This window comes from Gigantopelta aegis, chromosome 9 (assembly GCF_016097555.1).
Source record: "Gigantopelta aegis isolate Gae_Host chromosome 9, Gae_host_genome, whole genome shotgun sequence".
NCBI lineage: Eukaryota > Metazoa > Mollusca > Gastropoda > Neomphalida > Peltospiridae > Gigantopelta > Gigantopelta aegis.
Genome location: NC_054707.1, coordinates 62,552,418 through 62,576,479, shown reverse-complemented (window position 1 = coordinate 62,576,479; position 24,062 = coordinate 62,552,418). Strand labels below are relative to the sequence as shown.

General features: G+C 34.4%; 1 protein-coding gene across 1 annotated transcript; it reads left to right on the top strand.

The window, feature by feature from the left end:
* The first annotated feature begins 1,212 nt into the window (after window positions 1-1,212).
* Window positions 1,213-23,385, top strand: LOC121381443 (ubiquitin carboxyl-terminal hydrolase MINDY-3-like). Its single transcript, XM_041510760.1, has 12 exons — window positions 1,213-1,407; window positions 9,459-9,602; window positions 10,243-10,444; window positions 11,991-12,111; window positions 14,288-14,361; window positions 16,102-16,181; window positions 17,089-17,159; window positions 18,366-18,446; window positions 19,065-19,137; window positions 19,541-19,613; window positions 20,044-20,206; window positions 20,935-23,385. Exons 1-12 carry the CDS (start codon window positions 1,299-1,301, stop codon window positions 21,082-21,084), a joined length of 1,341 nt encoding a protein of 446 aa, XP_041366694.1. The 5' UTR covers window positions 1,213-1,298; the 3' UTR covers window positions 21,085-23,385.
* The last annotated feature ends 677 nt before the right edge of the window (window positions 23,386-24,062 follow it).

The following is a 24,062-nucleotide window of genomic DNA, read 5'->3' as shown; positions in this document are numbered from 1 at the left end:
CTCCACAAACTATATGGTATATATAAAAAATATAAAAGATCCCTAACTGCTAATCAAAAAGAATAGTCCACGGCAGCGGTTTTCGTCTCTAATAAACTCTGTAATCTTTAACCATGTTTTTCTTTCTGTATTTTTACGATAAAACTTGACGGTCACAGAAACTATGGTATGGGACCTTTTGGAATCAGGTCGTTTCGTAACCATACCGTTTCGTACTATACCGGTTCGTACCCAAAAGCATACCAGTTCGTAACCAGAGGAACATCGGCATACCAGTTCGTACCCACATTTGTACATGTTATTTAATGGAAAAAAAAAAAAAAAAAAAAAAAAAAAAATCCAAGCCAACTGCATTTTAATAATTAGCGATTAGAAATTGTCACGAAGAATCATGTCAAGCGAAGTCAGCTTATTTGTTGATATATTTCAAACACATAACATTTTTCTTTTTACATGTCAAAAAACATTTTATGTACAAACATAATAATATTTACAAACATAGTAATATTAACATAATTATATATAGAGATATTGAAACCCAGTACATTCATACAATTGTATTTATGGTAAAGGTAAATGTGAAATTAAATAAAACTTATATGTTGGTATATTTCTCAAAACTTTCAAAATGTGACTTATTCCCTATTTAGCACCGATTCCTTCAATTATTGACAGGTGAAAATAGCATTATGAACTTTTAAGTTTGCGTATGACATGAAATTTGCATACCGTTATTACACGGGTTAATACAATCAAATATTAAATGGTTTTATGACAAAAGAATTGCTCTTTGGCTATGAAAAGGTATGCTTTTTGGTTACGAAAAGGTATGCTTTTTGGTTACGAAACGGCATGCTTCAGTGTTTCACAGCACATAATTGCTCATTTAATGCTTATAAAAGATACTGAGTGATTATTACAACAAAATGTTTGCTAAATGTTACAATATGTTTGTAATATAACATTATAATTGTGTATTTAAAAAATATATTAATGTTAGGTGTAATGTATGACATTATTTAATTGTTTACGAACTGGTATGCTAGTAGTGGTTACGAAACGGTATGGTACGAACAGGTTTGGGTACGAAACGTCTAGAAACCGGACCTTTTCACCTTTGTCATCCACTAGTTTTCTTACAATATTCAAAGGTTTCCTCGTAGCGTAACTAACTATAAATATCAGTCCTTACAACAATATGGCGTCATTGTGACACGGAAATTTGTAAATCATGTGCTTTTTTGTTATTTTCCTATCTTAAATCACATATTTAACATTTATTTAGTTCACACAATGAAATGGCATCAAGTAACAATACCAAAGTTGATGACCAATCACTCGAGAAGCTGCAACACTTACTTTGGGGTACTGATTTGAAGGAAGATGTGTTTTCTCGTTGGACACAAGGTGCTCATATCTGGATATATTTATCATGTTCATGTACAGTGTAACTCGGAGTCAGTAGTTTGAAACCCGTTTGGAATTTAGATAGAATTAAAAAGGTTATAGCTGAAGTATCCGTGACAATTTAGTGTTGTGTATCAGTGATTCGGCGCACTTGGGTATTTTTCTCAACTTAATTTCTTAGGAAGTTGTCATGTTCACTATGTTGTCAGTGTTTTTAACGAATTAAAATTCAATTCCTTTTTCAATGAGTAATCAAGTATCAACATATTTATTGTTAATGGTGCAATTATCAAGAATTATCAATAATTAATCAATAATAATAATATGATTAAATATCATAATTTCATAATGTATATATAGACGTGAACTAGGTCAGCCTTTTTGGTATTAAGTATGTTAAAACCAGTCTAAAAACACCTTTCCTGTATTTAATTTTTTTTTCTTTTTTTTTTCGGTTATTTTTATTTAGTGATGAAAACAAAGACAAATGCAAACAAAATGAAAGTTTTACACCTTAATTGACAGTCATTCCAGTTCACAATTGTCACATTGTTACAAAAAATAAAAGCGAAATAAGATCCACGTGTGTGCACAATCCACCCGAGAAACAAAAATACACATAGGCATCTTACTCATGCATGACAATGACTATGTATGCATCTGCAGTACTGTGCCACTCAAACAAACGATTCCGAAACCTTCAGGGCACAATATTTCACGTGAATCGCCATTCTGTTTGTGTGTCGGTTATGCAAAGTTAAATTTACGCGAACCACAAACTGGTTACATCATGACCTGTAAACGTTCAGAAATTAAAACTTGCAAACTTCACGATTACAGGACGTTTATTCACGCAGACATACTACTAGTATTTTGACAAATGTTTTAGGCTGAAGTTTAGATACTTGATGTACAGCAAATCAGTAAACAACGTTATATTTCAACAGTTGTAAATTGCAACCAGTCTAAAGTAAATGTTCAGTATAGAGTCGAGCCAAAAGTTTTAAAGAAATGTGCTCAGACTGCTGGGGACGGCTAAATTATCTGCTGCTATTTTATCTCTAAAGGAATATATGTAGACATAATATTGGACTGCCTATAATTTTACATATATGATAAAAACATTTTTAACGTAAACAGGAATCCAAAAGTGTCACAAAATTTGAACAATACTAACATCGCATAATGAGCTTTAAAAAAACAAACACTTGGAACGTCAGTGTAGTATAGAAGTACCATCGATAAAGTGAAAGTAGCATAGTCACTGCAAAACGCAAAAAGGAATCTCTCCAAATGATTATGTATATATTTCAAAGGCGTAGCGCCCATTACGCACAGTACGCATATGCGTAATGCAAAAACAAAATCCGGGAATAGGTAGAGGCTGTCTGTAATTGTTCTATAAAATATCCTCTTAAAATTGACTCGAAAAAAAAATTAAAAAAAAAGAAGAAAAAAAGGGCTCAGATTGCATCTACAGGCGTCCTGAGTTTCAAACTTTTCACAGGGGGAAGCCCCCCGAATATCACCGCTCGGGAACGCCTTTGGCGTGCGTAATGCTAAGAAAATGTCTGGCTACGCCCCTGTATTTTGTTTCAGTACTGGGGCTGATATTCAGTTCTTTTATAATATTGTTAACTTTAGAAAGCATTAAAGATATTTTTTTTTTTTTTTTAAATGTTTTCTTTTGTATTTGTTTTATCTTAATGTATTTAAAATATAATTTCAAAGTAATTTTGAGGTAACCGATCAGGTAACCCACGGGTTACGCAAATATAATTCATGTAACCAAACAATTGGTTACCTAGGTAAAAACCACGTGAACCGATTTCTGGTTACCTCAGATTTCGAAATATTGTCCCCTGGGTCATGTGTGATCGTTAATTTTCATAGTAATATTTTTAACAAGACAAAACAAAAACGTACCAAAATAATCCTAGGACAATAGTGTAGCGTTTATGGGTTACAAAGTGAGGTCATGAGCAGTCTATAAATAGCGGGATCAACGATTCGTGTTTACTGCGCCGAATCACCGGACATGCAAATCATTTTGGATACAAGGGGGTGCCTATATTTGTGCACCATTTTAAAATGTTTATTTACTTCAGACATAAAACAATTTGTAGTGTGTTTCAGATTATACACCTCTTCATTGGGGAGAGACACATTTATTAAGTATTTCACAGTGTTCACATAGAAAATGGTCCTTGGATGCTTAGGTGCGCTGATACACCGGACAGCACTGTAAATACTTGTTACTTGTACCCTGATAAGTTGCAGTCTCTATTAAATCTCACCACTTGGTAGTACCTTCTTTATAAAAGTAATAAGCCACCTACCATTTCTTTAGGTTTCTAGTCGCATAGTTAGATGTGTAAACAGTAGAAAGTTTGGTAAAATATTCCGACCATTGCCCCCCTATTGTTAGGGTTAGTTTTAGGGTTAATTCAGTTTTTGGGATATGGTGAGGTTCCCTCTTTATACATATACAGGGCACAATATTTCACACGAACTGGTTCTGTCCACGTGTCGGTTACACAAAATTAAATTCAAACAAACCGCAAATTGATTATGTTGTGACTTGTAAACATTCAGACATTAATATTTGCAAACTTCATGATTACAGGAAGTTTATTATACAGTTGAGTATTGCAATTTCAAGACCCTAAGGTTTGACTACTATTACGACAGATCTTTAGACTGATTTTTAAATACTTGATTTTGATGTGCAGCAAACTAGCAGACAGCATTATTTTGCAACAGTTGTAACTTGCGACCAGAGTAAACTGGTCAGTAGAGAGTTGAGCCAAAAGTTTTAAAGAAATGTACACGGACTGCTGGGGCGGCTAAATTAACTACTGCTAGTTTATCTCTAAAGGAATATATATTAAACAATATTTTACAAATGTTGAAAATGATTTTAACATAAACGGGAATACAAAAGTTTTAAAATACTAACATCGCATAATGAGCTTTAAAATCAAACATTTGAAACGTCACTGTAGTATAGAAGTACCATTGATAAACTGAAAGTGACTTGGCTACTGCAAAACAAGAAAAGGAATCTGAAAGTGAATCTATTTTATTTCAGTACTTAGTCCTTTTACAATATTGTTAACTTTAGCAAGCATTAAAGAAAATGTTTTATAAAATGTTTACTTTTGTATTTTGTTTTAAGTTTATGTTTGAGCTAAACAATGTATTTAAAATATAATTACAATGTAACTTTGAGGTAACCGATCAGGTAGCCCACAGGTTACACAAATATATTTCATTTAAACATACAATTGGTTACCTTAGTAAAATTAAAAAAACATGTGATCAGACTTCCGGTTACCTCAAATTTCAAAATATTGTTCCCTGCATGTATCAGTATAATGGTGGTGGGGGTAACCAGTGGATATCTTCCTGAAATTTTAAGTATATCCAATTTTTGATTACATGTCACCATAATATTTTTATTTTTTTTAATGCATGAACCAAAATAGGTAAAAAAACACATGACCCGTCTATAAATGAAAAAACTTGTAGTTTTCTTAAGTTATCGTGATCATGACCAAAGTATATGTCAAATATGTCATCTGCATGTTCGGTGTTCTCACAGGGTTAAAATTAAAGAAGGGCGGCCGCGCTGAACCACACCCTTCAAAAAAACAAATCTTGGTTACCATGTATCATGTGTTAGTTGATCGACTTTGTGGAAAGATATACTCCTTATTTGGTACAAAAAAGTTGACATGAAATACAAGCCGACTCATGTTGTGACAGTTGTTGATGTGACATTCACAGGCAATTCGGATTTTGCTGAAACGATCAGAGTTTTAATATTATTATTTTAATAAAGATTTCAAGATATATGTAAAACAATAAAGAGGTTTGTAAAGTGATCCCCTAATGTGGGATAAAAATTATTCTGTTCATTTTATTTCCATCTTCATAGAATGAATCGATCACTTTGATATCGCCAACTGGTTTTTGGAAAGGCAGTGTATATATTATACATATATATTATATTGGCACCCAAGATAAGTTATTTTATTTATATAAACACTACCACTTCCATTGTTTTTATAAATGGTGATATCACCCCCCCCCAAAAAAAAATTGCTGAATAAACAGAATGACAGAAAGTAAAATTCATTAGTTACAATCAATTAAATCTGCAATTGAGGACAAAATATCAGATGATAGAATAACCGGTTTGATCACGTGACACATTTGGCACCAAATAAGTGTTTTTTCAGTCTGCATGAGATTGCGAGTCGATAACAAATAAAATGTTTTCATTCGTCAAATAAAATATAACTTTTATTGCATGTATCAAACACAAATGGATACAGGTATGGGACAAAATAGAGGCTGTTAAATTACGTTACGGTAACTGTCGTAAACTACTGAAGTTTTTCGTCAGTTGCTTTTTCATACACACACGCAGCTTGTTTCCTTTGATGTCCAGTGTGCAGAATGATGATTTTTTTTTATGTGGAGCAGCAAGAACACTGATGTTTATTTTTAAGTACTTAGTAAAAGTGTAAGGTCACGCAGCAATAGTTCTTCTATGGAAGCACATGAGGGTGTCAAAAATGTCAACGTAAAATAGAATGTGGATCAGTATTGAGTTTAACATTAAAAATATGGCTATTACTACAATAGACCTGAACAGTCAGTATTACATTTGAATAAATATATACTACTCAAAAGAATTTAAGGGTCAAAAATTTAGAGCCAAATAAGTTTCAGAGTGTATTAGATTGATGATGTAAACTACACCAAAAATTTAATTTATTGTTCCATATTTACAAAAAACCACAAATAAACGTCACTGTATACAAGAAAGTCACATGACATGCTGTCAAAGTTGAAGGTTGTCAAACATGGATTTTACACATTAGAACATTCGTTTAATAGTGTGTGAATCCACCCCTGGCGCGAATACACTCGACACATCGTTGCCTCATGCTGTTGATCAGACGTCTGAAGAACTCTTGGGGAATGGCCTGCCACTCTGCCATAAGAAGTTGACCCAGATCATGAAGGTTGGCCGGAGGGGCATGGTTATCCCGAACTCTCCTGCCTAATTCGTCCCAGGCGTACTCTATTGGGGCCAAGTCAGGCGAATATGCTGGCCAATCCATCCTGGCGATACCTTGTTGTCTGAGAAAGTCCGTTACCACCCTGGCGCGGTGGGGTCTGGCATTGTCATCCCGCAGAACTGCCCCGCCGCCAATCTGCTGAAGGCCTGGGAGAACCAACGGCCGGATAATCTCATTCAGATAGCGGATTCCATTCAGATTGCCATCCACCACATAGAGGGGGGTCCTGTGGTGGATAGAGATGCCGCCCCACACCATGATGCTGCCACCACCGAACCGGTGACGTCTAACGTTAACGTCAGCGAAGCGCTTGTCGTCTGTAGACACGAACCCGACCGTCGTTGAACTGGAGACTAAACCTGGACTCATCAGTGTCACTCGAACACGTTGCCACCGCGCACCAGTGACGTCTGGCCGTTCTGGGACGTCTGTCGAACAGCCTGGCGACGAACCCGTAGTATTGCTCTGGAGACGATTGCGTATGGTTTGATCAGACACTCAAGTTCCAGTCGCAGTCCTCAGATTGTCACGTGAATCGGCGTTGCCACCGCAGATGAAGTAGAGCACCAGTGACAAGGTCAAGGTCAAAGGGTTTTTTACGTGCACGTTCTGTTGTAGCGGCCTGTCGTGGCACAGTTGAGCCTTGGTGGTCAAGACAGGACAGGTGGGGGGGGGCCTGGCGAGGGACCGTCTGCACTGGCAGGTAGCAGTCCGATTATCGGTGGCAGGCGGATGGGTTTTCATGGAATTTTTGAGTGGAGCGATTTATCAAAAGAGAAAAGGTGCGCAGTTTTGTTGAGTGATTAGGCGCAATTTTGATCATGACACTCTAGTATAGATTTTGGAATTCGAGTGTAACTCGTTAGTGGTTCGAGAGTAGCTCGTTATTTCTAGACCTTCATGATAATCGGCGTGCTTAGAGACCTGTTGTGCATGACAGCCCAGAGGAGACTCGAGCCATTGTGTATTGGTGATGTAGCGGTCCTCTCTATTTGTACTACAAAGCAATTAATAACGTTATCGCCGATTGGATGACATTTGACCTCTCCTGGCTCTAAAGGTAGCCGGTTTAGCTATTCCAACTCACTCCCACTTTTTTTTAAAAAAGAGGTGTAAACCTTTTTTTTTATTTTAAAGTCCTTTATAATTATTTGATACACTACATTGAACAGTCAACAAGAAACACATTTATAGGTTATTTCAGTATATTTTATGCTATTTCAAGCAGTTAGTATTTCACAAAAGCCTCTTGCCTCGGACTCTGACACTCGACCCGACAGAGCTCCGTACACAGGCGTTAACATGTGTTGATTGTGACCAGTTGCAAACTCTGGGTCCTTTGTTTTAATTGGAGTGTAATACCTTGGTAGCCTTCTCACCAAGAATGATGCTATTGTTAACGTCTGTTTTATCTCGTGACCAGCACAGCGGCTTTGACAAATGTCTAGCCTAGTGGCAGTAGATTGATTGTAGCTCCAACTTATGGCAGACTTTAAAATCACAGACGTCAGAAACAGTCAATTTTGACCACTATTTATTTATTTGTTATTATTTTAAATCATGCACAAGATGCCAATGTCTGGGCAGGCTGATCCAATTGGCGGATAGGAATTTGTTCCTATAATAGAAACGAACAGGTGCTTCGGACCAACAAGAATGACAAAAGTGGGACCGGCAAACGCACGTTTTTGAAAAATAATTTCGGTCCCAGACCGGGAAAAAAGGGCTTTTCCCCACCCCTGATTTGTAGTGCTTCGGGGTCTTCCCGAACGTGGACGATTTGGAACAGAATTCGTTGCTTTGTACCGTTTCCACAGTCGGCCAACGACACTCTGACTGACACCAAGTCTCAGAGCAACATTTCTTTGCGTATTGCCATCCTGAAGCCAAGCAATAGCCCTTCCTCGATCTTCGATAGTCAGTTGACGTCGTACCATTGTCGAATTTGGAGTGTGCACCGTACACGAATGCAAGCTCCAATTATACGGAAATTCAGCATTGGGAACATGGAATACACATGCAAAGCGTGCAAATGAAGCGCTTTGTGAAAAAGCAAGTTATGGGCACTTAGCAGACCTTTCGCTTTCGCCCTAATTTACGTGCAAATGTAAGCATGTTTTCGCCATTAGAACTAGTCGACAGTGTCAATGACAGTGGATTTTAATTCATTTATGGGTTGCTTAGACCCACTTTCGTCAAAATGGAACAATACCATGCGTGACATTATGGTCTAGCTAATATAATTTTGACATTCAGAAAATAATGTCGAAAATATCGTCTGACCCTTAAATTCTTTTGAGTAGTATATATATAAGAATATTTAAAAAATAATAATAATAACCAAAGCTATTCAAAAAAGCACAAAAGAAGTTTGTCCCACCTTATCTTACAATACAAGCAATGTTTAAAAATGATCCAGCAATCTGCTGACTGCTAAATCTATAAAAGATATCATTAAAGCAGTTCCTTTGTTATTGATTGCTTCAAGACATAAATTCAACTATACAACTTTGAGCTGTATACTTTGTTCTTATGACATTTTGTGTTTTGATACTTGAAAATACAAAAAAAGACGAAAAAAAAAGACAAGCTGGGTTATAACAAATTAACATGTATGTGCATGTAAAACATCACAGACCACAGCCATTTTTAATACACAATTCACGGAGCCGTAGCCAGAAAAAGAAAAAACGCAGTATGAATCCACCAAGAAGTGTTTAATATAGGACCTAATATCATTTGTGCTTAAAATGGTGTGAACATTTTTAAATGGACACCAAGAAAACTCCCCAGTCTTAATCACATATGGCTCGTAACTAGCCCTAACTTAATTAATCTGGGGGCGAGTTGGTCCTGAACCTGTACATATTATTTAAATCCCTGTTCATTATTTATGTTTACATTGTTTTACTTGATACATTGTTTGAATGATTTATAAAATAAAAATGTTGTTTTTAGGGTTTTGCTTCAGCGAGGATGAGCCAACAGCTCTGGTGCAACATGAGGGAGGACCGTGTGCAGTGATAGCCCCTGTGCAGGGTTTTTTAATAAAAAATGCCCTGTTTTGTGAAAATCCTGTTGAAAATTTATCAGAAGTCACTAGTGAGTATTTTGTAATACCTGTAGTTCCATTAATCATTAATATTTATGGATGGGTGACTTATATAATGTACTAATGTACAGTTAAAAAACCCCACCCAAAATGGTTACAGTGATTGTTTTTCCACTTAGGTCTTTATAATATTTTGTTCCCTCTTTTGGTAACAATGTTATTGTTATACATAGCTGAGTGAAGCTTTACCCGGGATTAACTTTGTTTGTCAACATTCAGCTGCAAGTAAAACAATTAGCAGATTTGATTTTAATTTGATGAAACAATTTTATAAATTTAATGTTTAATATATTGTTGGAAAATAACTGTTTTCTGTTTTAAAAAAAAAAGAATTTTTCTACTCATCTAGAACTAGACATATGTCTTTTTATAATAGTACTAATATTTTTGTCTGGTATTAAGTTATTGAAAATAAAATCATATGGCAACAGTATCTCATACCCACCTAAAATTTTACCACTTGGACTTCTCAGCACTCAAAGGTGTCAAGGCACAACTTTGAATGCATGTACATACATACATTTATAAGCCTATTAAAATTTCAAAATATGTATACATGTATATTATTTTGTAGAAATTACAAAGCAAAAATTACTTTTAATAAATAATGAAAACGTTTTAATATTTCAGAGGAAGAAGCATCATTGTATCTTCGTGATGCTCTCTTTGAGATAATGACTCAGATGTCCGCTGACAGATACTTCCTGGTTTGTCTCGAGGACCCAGACACTGGTGGGGCAAGCACCTCCACAGAAAACTCTGATGTTAACGCTGGAGAGAGAAGTCCAAAGCGCAGAAAGGTAGATCAAGAGACCTTTCACTCTAGGCTGCGGTAAATATTAATATTTCATACATTGATATTATTTGGATCAAAATCTCTGTAACCCAGGTAAATGTTGTGCAAGGTTTCTATTAGTCATGGAAATTCTCGAAACTCATAGAAGTTGCTTAGTAATTTTTCAGTCTTGTAAATGTTCTAATTTATAGGTTAACCTTGTAATAAAATTATTGGACCTTTATGGTGTAAGTCTATTTTGTATTCCTACTTTTGTTTTCATATAAATACAGCAAAATCTCTTAGATGTTCCAAACTTTATCTGAAAACAAAGATGGTACCATTACTCATACGTGATGGAATTGTTGATAATTTTTAATACATACAATACACAGCTGCAAATGAGGAAAACTACAAATTGTCACAATTCAAGGGAGTTAACTCATCATTTAAAAAAATTTCCTTTTAGCTAAAACAAGCCCTATTTTAATGCATGGTTTTGAATAATTACTATAACTGAAATAGCCTTTACTGAAAATGAAAACATAAAGGTATGTAATGTCATTTCCAGATATTTTACTACAACTTAACAAAACAATTTTTTGGTTTGGGTGGGGGTTGGGTTACGGTTACTTTAATATTATAAAGTTAATCTTTAAAATAATGCATGAAAATATTGACAGTTTTCAAGAATATTTAGTTAGCGAACAATTCTTTTTGATTAAGTATTTATCCACTTCTAAAATTGTGACATAATCAGTCAAGTGCATGCTAATAGATTAATAAATAGAGATTATTATATGAGCTTGTGTGTCGTACTGATTTTACGATAAGAGTGTCAGGATTTTTGTATTGCCTGAGCAAGAGCGAGGGTATATATGAATCCTGACATGAGTTTCATGAAATCAGTATGACACACATGCAAGTGTAATAATTTCTTTATTATCTATATTATTATTGTTGTTTTCTTTATGAATAACTAGACCCAACTCAAAATATTTCAACTAGAAGGAGATGACGAAATGATGTCATATTTCAAATGCACAGTCTGAACTTGGACTGGAGAAGCAACGTTATGACGTCGCTTCCCAAAATTTACGTCATTACACTTGTTATTACACATGTGCTTCATATGATTATTATTAACTTGGTTATGTTGAACCATATGGATAATAATTCTCATTATTTGGAAAATGTGTACCAGCACGTAATCTGAATGAATGTTTATACAAAATTGTGTGTTCAAGTATACAAGATTGGGACCAGCACCAGTAATGATAAAAAAGAAGGAAAAACACCTCTGTCATTTAAACTATAGTGTACCCAGTATGTGAGATATATAGATATTTTTATCCTTTCATGACTTTTATTGCATTGTGCGGTTTTCACATGTATGTAACTAAAACAACAATTGTGAAAAATTTCAAAAAAGTCTTAAAATGTTTTTGTTTAAAACGTTTCTTCGAAGTATTCATTTTTCAACATGTCTACTCTGAAAGTTCTATAAAATGTTTACCTTTTTGACCTGTTCGTAAGTTTTATTTATAGTGCCTTGAATTTGATGAGATTGTTTGTCACATTATTACGTAATAGCTTGTTTCAGCTGTACCAAATATGCTGTTGGCGAAGAGACCTACCTCAAACAAATGATAACGAAGCTGGTTCTAGAATATCAACAAGAGTATGGGGTTCTGCTCTATCTCTATTCTCTGCTATTATCAAAGGTATAGAGTTAATTTTTCACTTCTTTATTAGCAGATAATTATTAAAGGTGTAATGATATGGGTGAATTGCAACTCCAAATACATGAGTAGTGATGTGACATGTATCTCGATACTACTTAACCTTTTATGTTTGGTTGAACCATGTAGATGGCAGTTTATTGATATAGATGTATTAAATTCCTGTAGTTGAAGGTATGAATTATGATTTTATTCTAGGGGCACATTTGCAAGTTCATAGTATTACATTTTTACATTATCTTTTGTTTCCAAACTTACCAGTGTTCTCGCTGGGTGAAAATTAAAGGAGGGCGGCCGTTCGGCACCTCATCCTTCAAATAACCCCCCCCCCCCCCCCCAAAAAAAACCCCCACCAATAAACGAAAAGCAAAAACAAAAAAAGGGGGAGGGGGGAGTAGTTTGGTTATCATATTGTTGTGTTTTGGTAGACTTTGAGAAAAGACATACTCCTTATTTTGCCTACAAAAAAGTGCAAATGGGTTTATAAAAAAAACTCGTCTTTTAATTGAACCGTAGATTATATCGGTCTGATATTCACGGGCAGTTTCGGTTTTGCTGGACCGATCAAAGTTTTAATATTATTATTTTAAATAAAGATTTCAAGATATACGAAAAACAATAAAGATGTTTGTAAAGTGATCTCCTAATGTCAGATACATTTTTGTTGTTCCCATCTTCATCGAATGAATTGATCGCTGTGATAAAATATTATTGTAAAGGCAGTGTATATATTATTTGGCACTCAAGATAAATTATTTTAATGATAAACACTACCACTTCTGTTGTTTTTATAAGCGTTCATATCCCCTCAAAATGAAAAGTTTACAATGTTTTATAAAGAACTGCTGAATAAACTGAATAACAGAAAGTAAAAATCAATTATATCTGCAACTGAGGACAAAATATCAAACGATAGTTAGTGGAAACAAAAGACAGAATGACCGTTCTGATCACGTGACAAATTTGGCGCCAAATAAGAGGGTTTTTTTCAATCGGAGATTGCCGAATTGTAAAAAATAAAATGTTTTCATTGCTTACATAAAATATAACTTTTATTGTGTCTATCAAACATACAAATTGATACAGATATTGGACAAAATAGAGGCTGTTAAAAATACTGTTAAATTACGTTACGGTAACTGTCGTAAATGTTTCGTCAATTGCTTTTTTTCGTACACAACGCGGCTTGTTTCCTTTAATGTCTAGTGTGCAGACTGATCGTTGTTTTTTGTGTGGAAAAAAGTGCATTTGGAAATAGCGGAGATAGGTGCTGAAAAATAAAGGAGGCGGGGAACGTGAAAGGAGGGCGGCAAAATGGAATAGCGGGGCACCCCGCTTAAATGGAGCAGCGAGAACACTGCTTACTATGACATTGCCGTCAGTCTAGGATCGATCCCCATCGGTGGACCTGTTGGGCTGTTTCTCGTTTCAGCCAGTGCACCATGCCTGGTATATCAGAGGCCATGGTATGTGCTATCCTTTCTGTAGTATGGTGCATATGCTACTAATGGAAAAATGTAGCATGTTTCCTCTATAAGAATATATGTCAAAATTACCAAACGTTTGACATCCAATAGCTGATGATAAATAAATCAATATGCTCTAGTGGTGTCGTTAAACAAAACTTTAATTTTATACTAAGAGTAAGACATCTACATATTGTATATGTCGCAACGTCTGCTGAAAATTATGCATTGTATCATGGACCTTGTATCATGATATGGAACTGTATCGTTATATTGTTCCTGCTCTAATAATTGCTTTGTTTTTCTGGCTTAGCGCTATGATTTTTAATGCAAAAATATTCTGAGGTGACATATACATATTCTGTATATATTCATCTTGCAGCTAAGATTAACTTTAATTATAATTCTGTCTTCAGGTGAATTAATTTTAGCAAAAAACTGACAGATTAGCTCCACATTTAGTAATTTTCACATATATCTCACTTATTGTGTAGCATTTTAGTCAATGTCCAACATTTAATGCAGTACATACACATGTAGGTGGTATATAATACTTTCACAAGCTAAACAAATTCTTTTGACATAACATCATTACTTTAACAGCATGATGACATGTTACTGAACAAACATTCTTTTATATTTGGTTTACAATACATGTACTTATGTGACAGTGTGTGTTTGTTTTTCTTCAGGGTATAGAACAAGTGAAAAACGAGGTTGCTGATCTGACAGAATCTCTGATTGATGGTATCCATGGTCACGGCAGGTACGTAAAATGTTTTTTACATAATGAAAAGTGAATGTTATCATTTCGCATATTCTCCGTGAACGGTGATATAAGTTCAAGGCCAAATAATGTTTAAAATAAAATAAAAAAAGTGTCTATGTAAACAATGAACGGAAATTAGAATATGTTAGATTGGTTACTGCATCTTGAACCTTTATTATTATATACAAATATATTTTTTTAATTAATATGAAGAATATATATATATGTGAAAATTACAATATACAGTCAAACTTCGATCACTCCACCTTCAATCTCTCGAAAACTTCTCAATCTGAAACGACAGTCCCGGTCGAGTTGCTATACAAACTAGTAATAACGACCTTCGAAAACTTGATAAATTCGATCTCTTGATCTAATTCTTTGGTCCCGCCATAAAGATTTAATAGAGTATGCATCTCTAAAACTCGACGCATGTGGTGGACTGATCAAACTGTCATTGCCGATAGTATTTTAAAGACGAATGTATTGTCAATCATGCCAATCAAGCGAAGCGCACCTGTCTTGGGTGGTCTTGGCTGTCGAGGATAAAGGGGGTAATTACAGAATAATAGATCGCCAAATAAGCGGAACGAAATGATCCTGTGTTTGTTAGTCAGTGTCCGTCTGTGGTGGAAAGCCTCTCTACGTAATACTTAATTACAGACACAGTCTGGTTAACTTCAAAGAGCATCTGTAGTAATTGTTAGCACTGTTTGTTTTTGCTCACAGGCGTGAATCGTGTCAAAGTTTAGTTTTTCTATTTATGTATCAGTTAATGTTATTAATTACCAGTCATTTCATTATGTTAAAAATTGATACATCACAGATCAAGCAATCTGAGGAAGGACCTAGTAATGTGGGGTTTGCCAGATCGGTTTTAAGAAGTTCTGCTTTCTTGTCATCCAAGAAATCTTTCATAGGGCACAGAAAAGGGGGTGGGTGGCCAGATTGGAGAAAGAAAGAAGAGGTGCGAAGCGTGAATAATTTTGTGTAAAACAAATGTACTTATAGTGTTATTTGACATTCAGTGTTTTATTTGTTAGTTACGTTCCGCCATGTTTTGACGTCTGTAAAATATGTCGTTACTTTATTAATTATATATGTATGTAAATGCCTTCTTTTTTCTTCTTTTTTTCTGTCAATAAATACATGTAGCCTATATGCCCAAGCATATATTTCAAATTCATCTGAGTTATTCTTTTTCTTTTATTTACTTACTTTTACAATATACGCAAAATGAATGTACCACAGGCGTCGAGGATGCCAACAGCTGAGGTGGGGTGGGATGGGATGAGATGGGGTGGAATGGGGGGAGGTGACTGATATATTAATTCGCCTTTCAACTGGAGATTCCTAGTTTTCAGAGTTCAGAGGTAGGCAGCGAAGCGCATGCTTCTTACAATATTAAGCGAAATCAACCAGCTGCAAAGCAGTTTTAGATTTGAACTCTTTTATATTAATTTCGAAAACTCGAACTCCCTAAAACTTGAACTATTTCCTCATCCCCTTCAAGATCGAGTTGTCGAAGTTTCACTGTATATATATATATATATATATAGATATTGTAATTTTTATACCTCATTCAATAAATATAAAATAATTAACATTTAAGCAATATTTGGCTAGTGCTTTCAGCTTTAATATTTTTGTTTTTGTTTTCATAACCTGGCAGATTATATTGTCTAAGAGTCATGTTTTCCATTGTCCTGTTAATCAGTGTTGCTACTATAATTACAGCCAGAGCCTGATCAATCTGCTACTAACAGGGAGAGCGTCATCTCACGTCTGGGACAATGAGAAAGATGTTTCCGGACTCAGTAAGTTACACACACCACTGAAATACACCATGTTGTAATAATTAAGATAGAAAACCATATATTATTATGAGAAAGATGTTTCCGGACTCAGTAAGTTACACACACCACTGAAATAAACCATGTTGTAATAATTAAGATAGAAAACCGTATATTATTACGAGAAAGATGTTTCAATAAATTCAGGGCTTGGTAAGTGAAATAAACCCTATTTTAATAATGGAGAAAAAAACTATATATTATAAATTAATATATCAATAATGATGTTTCAGTACTGACTGAGTTATACAAATGATAGAAATAAACTATGTTTTAATAATTGAGAATGAAACATTCCTGTTCAACAGAAATGGTATTTGCTTTGTTCTAGAAGAGTTCTCTCCCATTAACTGTAATGCATAATAAAGTTATGGCAAACTTCGTTGTTTATAATCTAAGTTTAAGCTGGTATTCTTAAAATTGCTAAATGTGAATTAATGCTTCACTTGGCAAATATATTTCAGTATTTAATTACCAAGTAGTTATTATTTTTTTAAATTTATTTTATACAGTTTGTTACCAAATTAACCAGTTTGACTTAAACCATGCATAATGAGATGGTGTTACTCGACTAGTAATCCAACGTGAATTCTAATTATAAGTGAGGCGGAAAGCAATAAATAAATTATTAACCTATTTTGTACTATGCACATGTTAATGTAGTTAATAAAAAAAACAGAGCTCATACAGAACCTAAAAAGACTGAGTCAACCGTTTTTTGTTCTTTAAAAAAAAAAAAGTAATCTTTTGAATTGATAGAACATTAAAAAATTAAATAAATTTGTGAATTCAGAATATGTTTTATTTTAAATATAGAATTTGTAATCATCAGTATAAATGAACATTGTTTTCCTTGTTTCACATTATTCAGAATTGCGTGGAGTCCAGACTCAAGCAACAATTGGCTTCTTGACATTGCTTGACCATCTCAAGTATTGTGAGGTATTGTATTCACTCCAAATATGTGACTATTTTAACTCAAATACGTAATAAACTCCATCTTAATAAATAAGGAATAAATTGTAATAATAAAATTTTCTTGGGTCTATACACTTTACGGCAATCTGTTTGGTCCAGAGGTGCTTACTTTTTTTCGTTCATATCTCGATGAACTAAAAAAAATTAAGCCATGCCTACTACCCCACCACTGACTTGCTTTACTTTTGTGCAACAAGCCAGATTATTCAGGCAACCATATTTAGATATTTTGAAGAAAACACACGTGAAAGCTACAAAAGCAATAAAAAAAAACCCCGGATATGATAAATTATTGGAAAATGCTATAGCAGAGTAGACGTGTAGATCTGTATGCATTGATTTTAAAAAAGAAACCAACCTCTTCGCTAATCATGACATGAGACTGTCGGTAGCCTAAGAAATCATGTAGGAAACTTCACACCTGTAACTTACTTGTAAGCGATGTTCTACAGCTGTTGGCAAAAATTAAACGGTTCTACCAACAGCATAAATGTTAGACACATTCCCTTCATTCACTTTCATAAAATATAAACTAAACACGAATAGGACAATTCCTTCCAATATAACTAAATGGTCCGTAAAAATGCACAGCAGCTAGAGGAAATGGCGTCGCTTATCAAAATTATGTCATTTACAAAAAAATCACCTGATTCAAATGATAGTGAATGAACGTTTGCATTCTTACGCGACATAAGTATCAATGAAGTTTACACAAACAATACTACAGGCATATTTAAAGCTAAACAAAATAAATTGAGTTATGTATTGTTAAAGTATGCATATAAATTCGATTATAAGATTTGACCGAAATTATATTTTGGTTCATGCAAGTATGAACTGAAAAAACAATGTGCACACTTTTGTATGACCCACTACACGGAGACATACAGCGGTCAATTCTTAAATAAGCAAAAATTAATAGTTAGCTAAATGTATTTAAAAAAAATATATAATATGGTGTAATCCGTCAGTTTTGGTAACTAATAAAATGTGCTGAGGTGTTACTTGACAAATTTTAAAATAATGTTAAGTTTGACACCCAAAAGCAATGTGCTGTATTGTCATTAAACAGATATTTCTTTTAAGTTCAATCAATTTATTTTGTTGAAAAAGAACAAAAACTCTTTCATGGACTGGTTCATGTAAAGTCTTTGGGAAATTCTCTTTCAGGTTGGTTGGTTTTTGAAGAATCCAAAGTTTCCAATATGGATTCTTGGCAGTGAAACACATTTAACAGTATTATTTTCCAAAGTAAGTAAAAATAATTAATGTTTTTTTAAAAATATAATAGACACATCCATCTTTGTTTTTTATTATTCTGCTGCATCATTATTTTTAAAAATGGTGTACATTTGTGTTGGTTAAGACTTGTACAAACTCTAGGGCTTTGCTATGTACACCACCTCCCTAATTTGTTTTTAGTGGGGGAATTGTAATATGGTTGGCTGGATGTTTTTGGGTAAGATTATAATATATATACTGAATGTTTGTGTACTTTAGAGTACTGTAGTTGTTTATTTTTTTAAAGTTGTATTTCTCTCTAGAAAGATCCTGCATCCACACCTGCTACACTGTTATAGGTGTTTTGTTGAGCACAATATTCATATAAATTAATGTTAAAACAGTTACATTTATTCGTAATTAAAAATCTGCAGTTTACAAGATACACTAGAATAATTAGGAATGTGCACAAATTTTCAAGCATAAAAAGTATACTTTTTTTTTGCTTCCCTTTTTGAAAGCGTGCATTGATTTTAAAAGAATATTTTTATTGACATTGTTTTTTTGCCTGATTGTCAAAGACCCTTATATGTCAGATTATTGTTATTAAAATTAAAGTTAACATTGTTTCCAAATTTTGTGTTTCAGGATAAAAGTCTGGTCACCTCTGACAGTCCGGAAACCACGGCGAAACAAGTCTTCTCCACGTACGACCCAGAGGGTGAGTTTAATCTTTAGTCCTTCCCACAGGAAACGCCTTTTTTCATACTGTGGAATTTACTACAAGTTATTTATTTCTAAGACGATTGTTTTCTAAATTGCACACAAAAATAAATATATTTTTTGTTCTTTTCAAAACACTCTTACTTTTCTTCTTATGTCAAACCAAACTGAAATTATTTTTAAAAAATTCAAAAATTGTAGGATGATGGGACAGATTAATATAATAATAATAATATTTTAACTTAAGATTACTGGATTCATTTTTGACTCAAAAGTTGATAGCATTTGCTCGTATATTTTCACTTAAAAGATTTTTAATCCAGTGTGATTTGCATGCGTTATTTAAACACTGTTTTGTTGAGCAGATAAAGAACTAAATATATATCTGAACTTGTTTACAGGCAATGGGTTTATTTCTACTTCACTGCTTGGAGATGTGCTTGGCACTTTAGAGTTGGTTTCTGAGAAAGAATAGTAAGTTTGCATATAGTTTTATTATCTTGTAACTTTTTAGAGTTGCTTCCCTTCGTTTGTAAGTGCTATTTTACATTTTTGTTTAATTAATTTTTTTTTTTTAAACCTCTTAATACATCATAATATATTTTTAGTCTTAGTATGCAGACACTGAAATACTGGTAAACTGAGATTGTTATAATACTTATGGTGATTACGCATAGATGGAATGAAACCTAATTTTTTAATACGATTATTAACTTCTGTATCATATATAGTGGATTTGTTTTCTCTCCTGTGTTATGTGCATTGCTTTAATCAGAATCCATATCAATAATGTGGAACCTATTGCTGTGCCAATAATGAATTCATTAACTTTTAAAATAAAACAAGTCTTTTTCCTTCTTTTTTTCCATATTGTTTCTTCATATTCTGTATTGATTTTTTTTAGTGTCGACATCATGAAGACCAAGTTAGATTCAGAAAATCTTGGAATCATCACGCGTCATGGTTTCATGGAAGAGTTTTTTCCTGGCCATAAGAATTCGGATTTTCCTCGGGGCTTTACTCTGTATCACTATAATGGTCTGAAGAGGTCTTGTCCAAACAGAAAGGTATGTTTCAAACGGAAGACTATAGCTGGGCAGCTGAGAATGCATCAAAATTTCTGTTCTTTGAACCCAGTAATTGGACTGGGATCCCACAATATTGTTATGACACATACCATAAAGATGGCTTCAAATAATAAAATGTTTATGTAACCATTAGTTACAAAGATATACTTTGTAATGGTGGCAACAGTGTCAACTTTTTTAAATTTTAACTTGACAATAAAGCTTCATTTTTAGATCCATTTCTCACAAGCTGTAAGTACTAGGTTAGTGAAACTTGGTTATTGTTGCATTTATAGATGTTTATCACATTGCATGTTTAAAAAGTAATTAAAGTTATACAGGGATCACACTGGAACAAATTTTGGTTTAGCCAGTTTTCTGAAATGTAGAGATTTCTTTGAAAATAATTAAAATGTGGTTAATTTGAGGAATATTTTATTAACCAAAGCCTAAATGTTGTAGCCACTTTGTATAAAAATGAGCAATTGGCTAATTTGGCAATGTACAGGGCGAGTCCTGTTATAACATAAAAATAAAAAAAAAAATTTATTTTGTGATTTAGATTGTTTAAAAACATGCATTGAGATGAATATGACACTGTAAGCAACATCAGATATGTTTATGGTGGGCGAGACATTTAATTTGTCAAAATACTTGACTTGTATGTCATTGATAATAAGTTTAGTTGTGGTATACCATTACCAGTAAGTAAGACCAGTGTTTTGCAGGTGGTGTACAGTGAGGCGACGGCTGTGGTTGAAGATGAGTATGAGATTCAGGTGATTACAGACACTTCTCCCATCAAGTTTTGTATTCAGACAAAATGGCCGACTATAGACCTGCAGTGGAAGCTGACCGGGACTCCATCGCTCAACTAGTTGGCACCAGATGTCGACACTCGGGCTGTAGGCGTTGTTGAGTTTCTCCATTCACATATTTATTTTTATTTATTCTTTGGTTTGAACCAAGAATGCTCAGTTTTGGCAGACTTTGAAATCATATTTGAGGATCTCATCATAACAGTTCGAAGAACATTGCTGTGTATAGTGTAACCTGTCTGTAATGCTGAGACTACCAACTGTCAGCACAAAGTTGGCCATTTCGAAGGTTGCATTGTAATTTCTCTAGCTCCCGACTTATGACGGGTGCTCTCAGATTAACAAGTTATACGACGAGAATAGAGTTGTAAAAGTGCTCAGACTAGCAACTGGACAGTCGTAGAAGTCTTGAGAGCAGAAAGTTGGCCAACTGTGTGCTGGCATAAGGGACACCTGAAAGACCTAGAAAGACGGGAATGTTGCACTTGGTCAGAGCTTCTGCGTGATGTGTGACGGGCCACAAGACTGATCCATAAAAGTGGCCACATTTGTTTTTGTTTTCTCACATCGGGCCACTACTTCAAGACTGGTACATTAATACGTGGTATGTGCTATCCTGTATAGGAATATGCTTATTAGATATTCCTTGATGCTACATGAACAGAGTAGTAAATGTGGTATCGTGTAGACCAAATATTGCGACTATATGCATTAGACAGTCATTAGCCACTGCTTAAAGCAAGTGCTAAAACAGGGGCACATCCAGTGTTTTTCTTAGTGGGAGGTGCAGCTCAAAAAGGGTGCATGCTGGACTGTCAGTTTTTCTTACGGTACCTGCAGTGCTCGTGTTAGGGTAATCAAACTCTATGGCTCCCTTGTGGATCCACGTTTGTGGGGGGTGGTAATTCAGCTGCCCTTTTTGAACAAGTTGTTTTTTTATTCAGATTGATGGTCATGTATTTTTATGCAAAATAGCAACCCCTGCAATTAAGAAAATGTGCACGGCAAAAAAACATGCAGTTGAAAAAACCCTTAACATAGTCCAAAAACATTCCGTGGAGAATTAAAAAATTGAAAACTCCACAGCATTGCCAGTTGCCAGGGGCAGTTGCAGGGGTTGAAGCAGTACTATCTAAAATGCCTTTTAGAGTACAGGTGGTTGTTAAACAAGCTATCCGTTACATCAGGTTTGACTGTTTTTGTTATTATTACGGTATAAATATTGTTATATTATTATTTAATGATGTGTGAGGTACAGATCAGTTATAGTCCATTACCGTTCCATATGTACTTTGTCCCACCAAAGACCTATGATAAATGTATGTGGTAATTTTTATTTCGTGTGTATAGAAGGATGTTCCAGGCATATTAGTTTGATTGCCACATTATGTGCAAGATAGGTGCTACGTTTTAATTAATTAGCAAATTGTGCTAATTGTATTTTTTCCAGTATAATTGTAGTGCTATGCAGTATATTTCTCCTAACAGTATGGACATATTGAACAGAAAGTAACGTGTTACAGGTATATTCAAAATCATAAAACTTCTGCCAAATAGAATGGTTAACTAATATACTAAGAAAAGAGGAAGAAAAAATTGTTATTTAACTGCAGTTTATGAAATCCGAATTTCAGCTAAGTAAAATGATATTTGGTCCAAATTGATAGTTATGTTTTGTAGTTCAGGCTCCGTATTCATAAACATACTTAAGTCAATGTTTGATACTTAGCTACATGCTTAAAGTACATAGATAAGTATCATACTCAGGCTGTAAATCTTAAGGCAGAGATGAATTTTACTTGTATAATGCAAGATATTGCATTTTCAGGACAACTATTTTTCAAAATGTTATGGTGGAATATACCCACGAACCCCCAAAGAAACTTTGCTTTCCACTCTCGATTATAGTCAGCACCCCTCCCCCCCCCCCCCCCCCCCCCCTCCCCCCTGTCTACTTGCTTCCACAGTACTGGCTTCCACCTAGGGCGAGTTTTAACAACTCGATGAGTAGGTGTAAGGCCACTACAGTACACCGACTTGTCTCTCACTAAATACAAACAACTAACCACTAATCCTTTGTCCTGGATAGACAGTCCAGATAGCTGAGGTGTGTGACCAAGTACTTGTATGTATTAGTATGTAATCAGGGTTTCGGCCAGAGGGTAAAAGGGTATGGCGCCATATCCAAATGTTTTGGCAGATTTAAAAGACATTTTAACAAAATTAATTACTCTTATCATTACTGTATGATTTTCTTAACCCATAACCCTAAAGTTAACCCATTTTCTTTCTGGGGGAGGGCCCCCCATACCACAAGTTGACTCTGGTTGCATTCAATTCCATAGCACCATACCCAAGAAATTCAAAAATTTCTTTCTGGCAAAAACACCTTAATTGGATATAAGCATAAAAATAAGTATAAAGAAAAAAAAATATTGGTAGTGACGTCAAATTAAACGAGTTCATGTAATGAGCTTTTATATGGAGCCTGTAGAAGTTGCATTGTCAGTCGACAACAAACAACAAACCACATTCCTTGCATTGTTACATTGTTACTTCGTGTAGTTACCCATTGGGATATTTCTTGTTTCTGCCAGTGCACCACGACTAGTATATCAAAGGCTGTGGTATGTGCTATCCTGTCTGTGGGGTAATGCATATAAAAGATCCCTTGCTACTAATGGAAAAATGTAGCAGGTTTCCTCTTTAAGACATATGTCAAAAATAACCAAATAGCTGATGATTAATAAATCAATGTGCTCTAGTAGTGTCGTTAACAAAATGATTTTTTTGTGTGTGTAGCTGCCTAATATAATCTGGTTTAGGAAATAAGTCATCATTAAAGATTTAATATAATATATTTAATATCCAAATCTTTGTTTAATGATTCCCAATATGTTACATTTAGTGTGTTATGGAAACATAATGTCTTGGTACACTCAAAGCATTTTATTTATATGTACTAGTAATACATGTGTATATGTTTTACGTCCATGTTTGTATTATGTTTTGTCAGGTTAAGGAATGATTGTACAGAA

Coding starts and splice junctions, on each gene's coding strand:
- LOC121381443 (XM_041510760.1), top strand. CDS start 1,299: ATGGCATCAAGTAACAATACCAAAGTTGATGACCAATCACTCGAGAAG. Junction 14,362..16,101: donor GGTATCCATGGTCACGGCAG/GTACGTAAAATG, acceptor CTATAATTACAG/CCAGAGCCTGATCAATCTGC. Junction 19,138..19,540: donor CTCCACGTACGACCCAGAGG/GTGAGTTTAATC, acceptor ACTTGTTTACAG/GCAATGGGTTTATTTCTACT.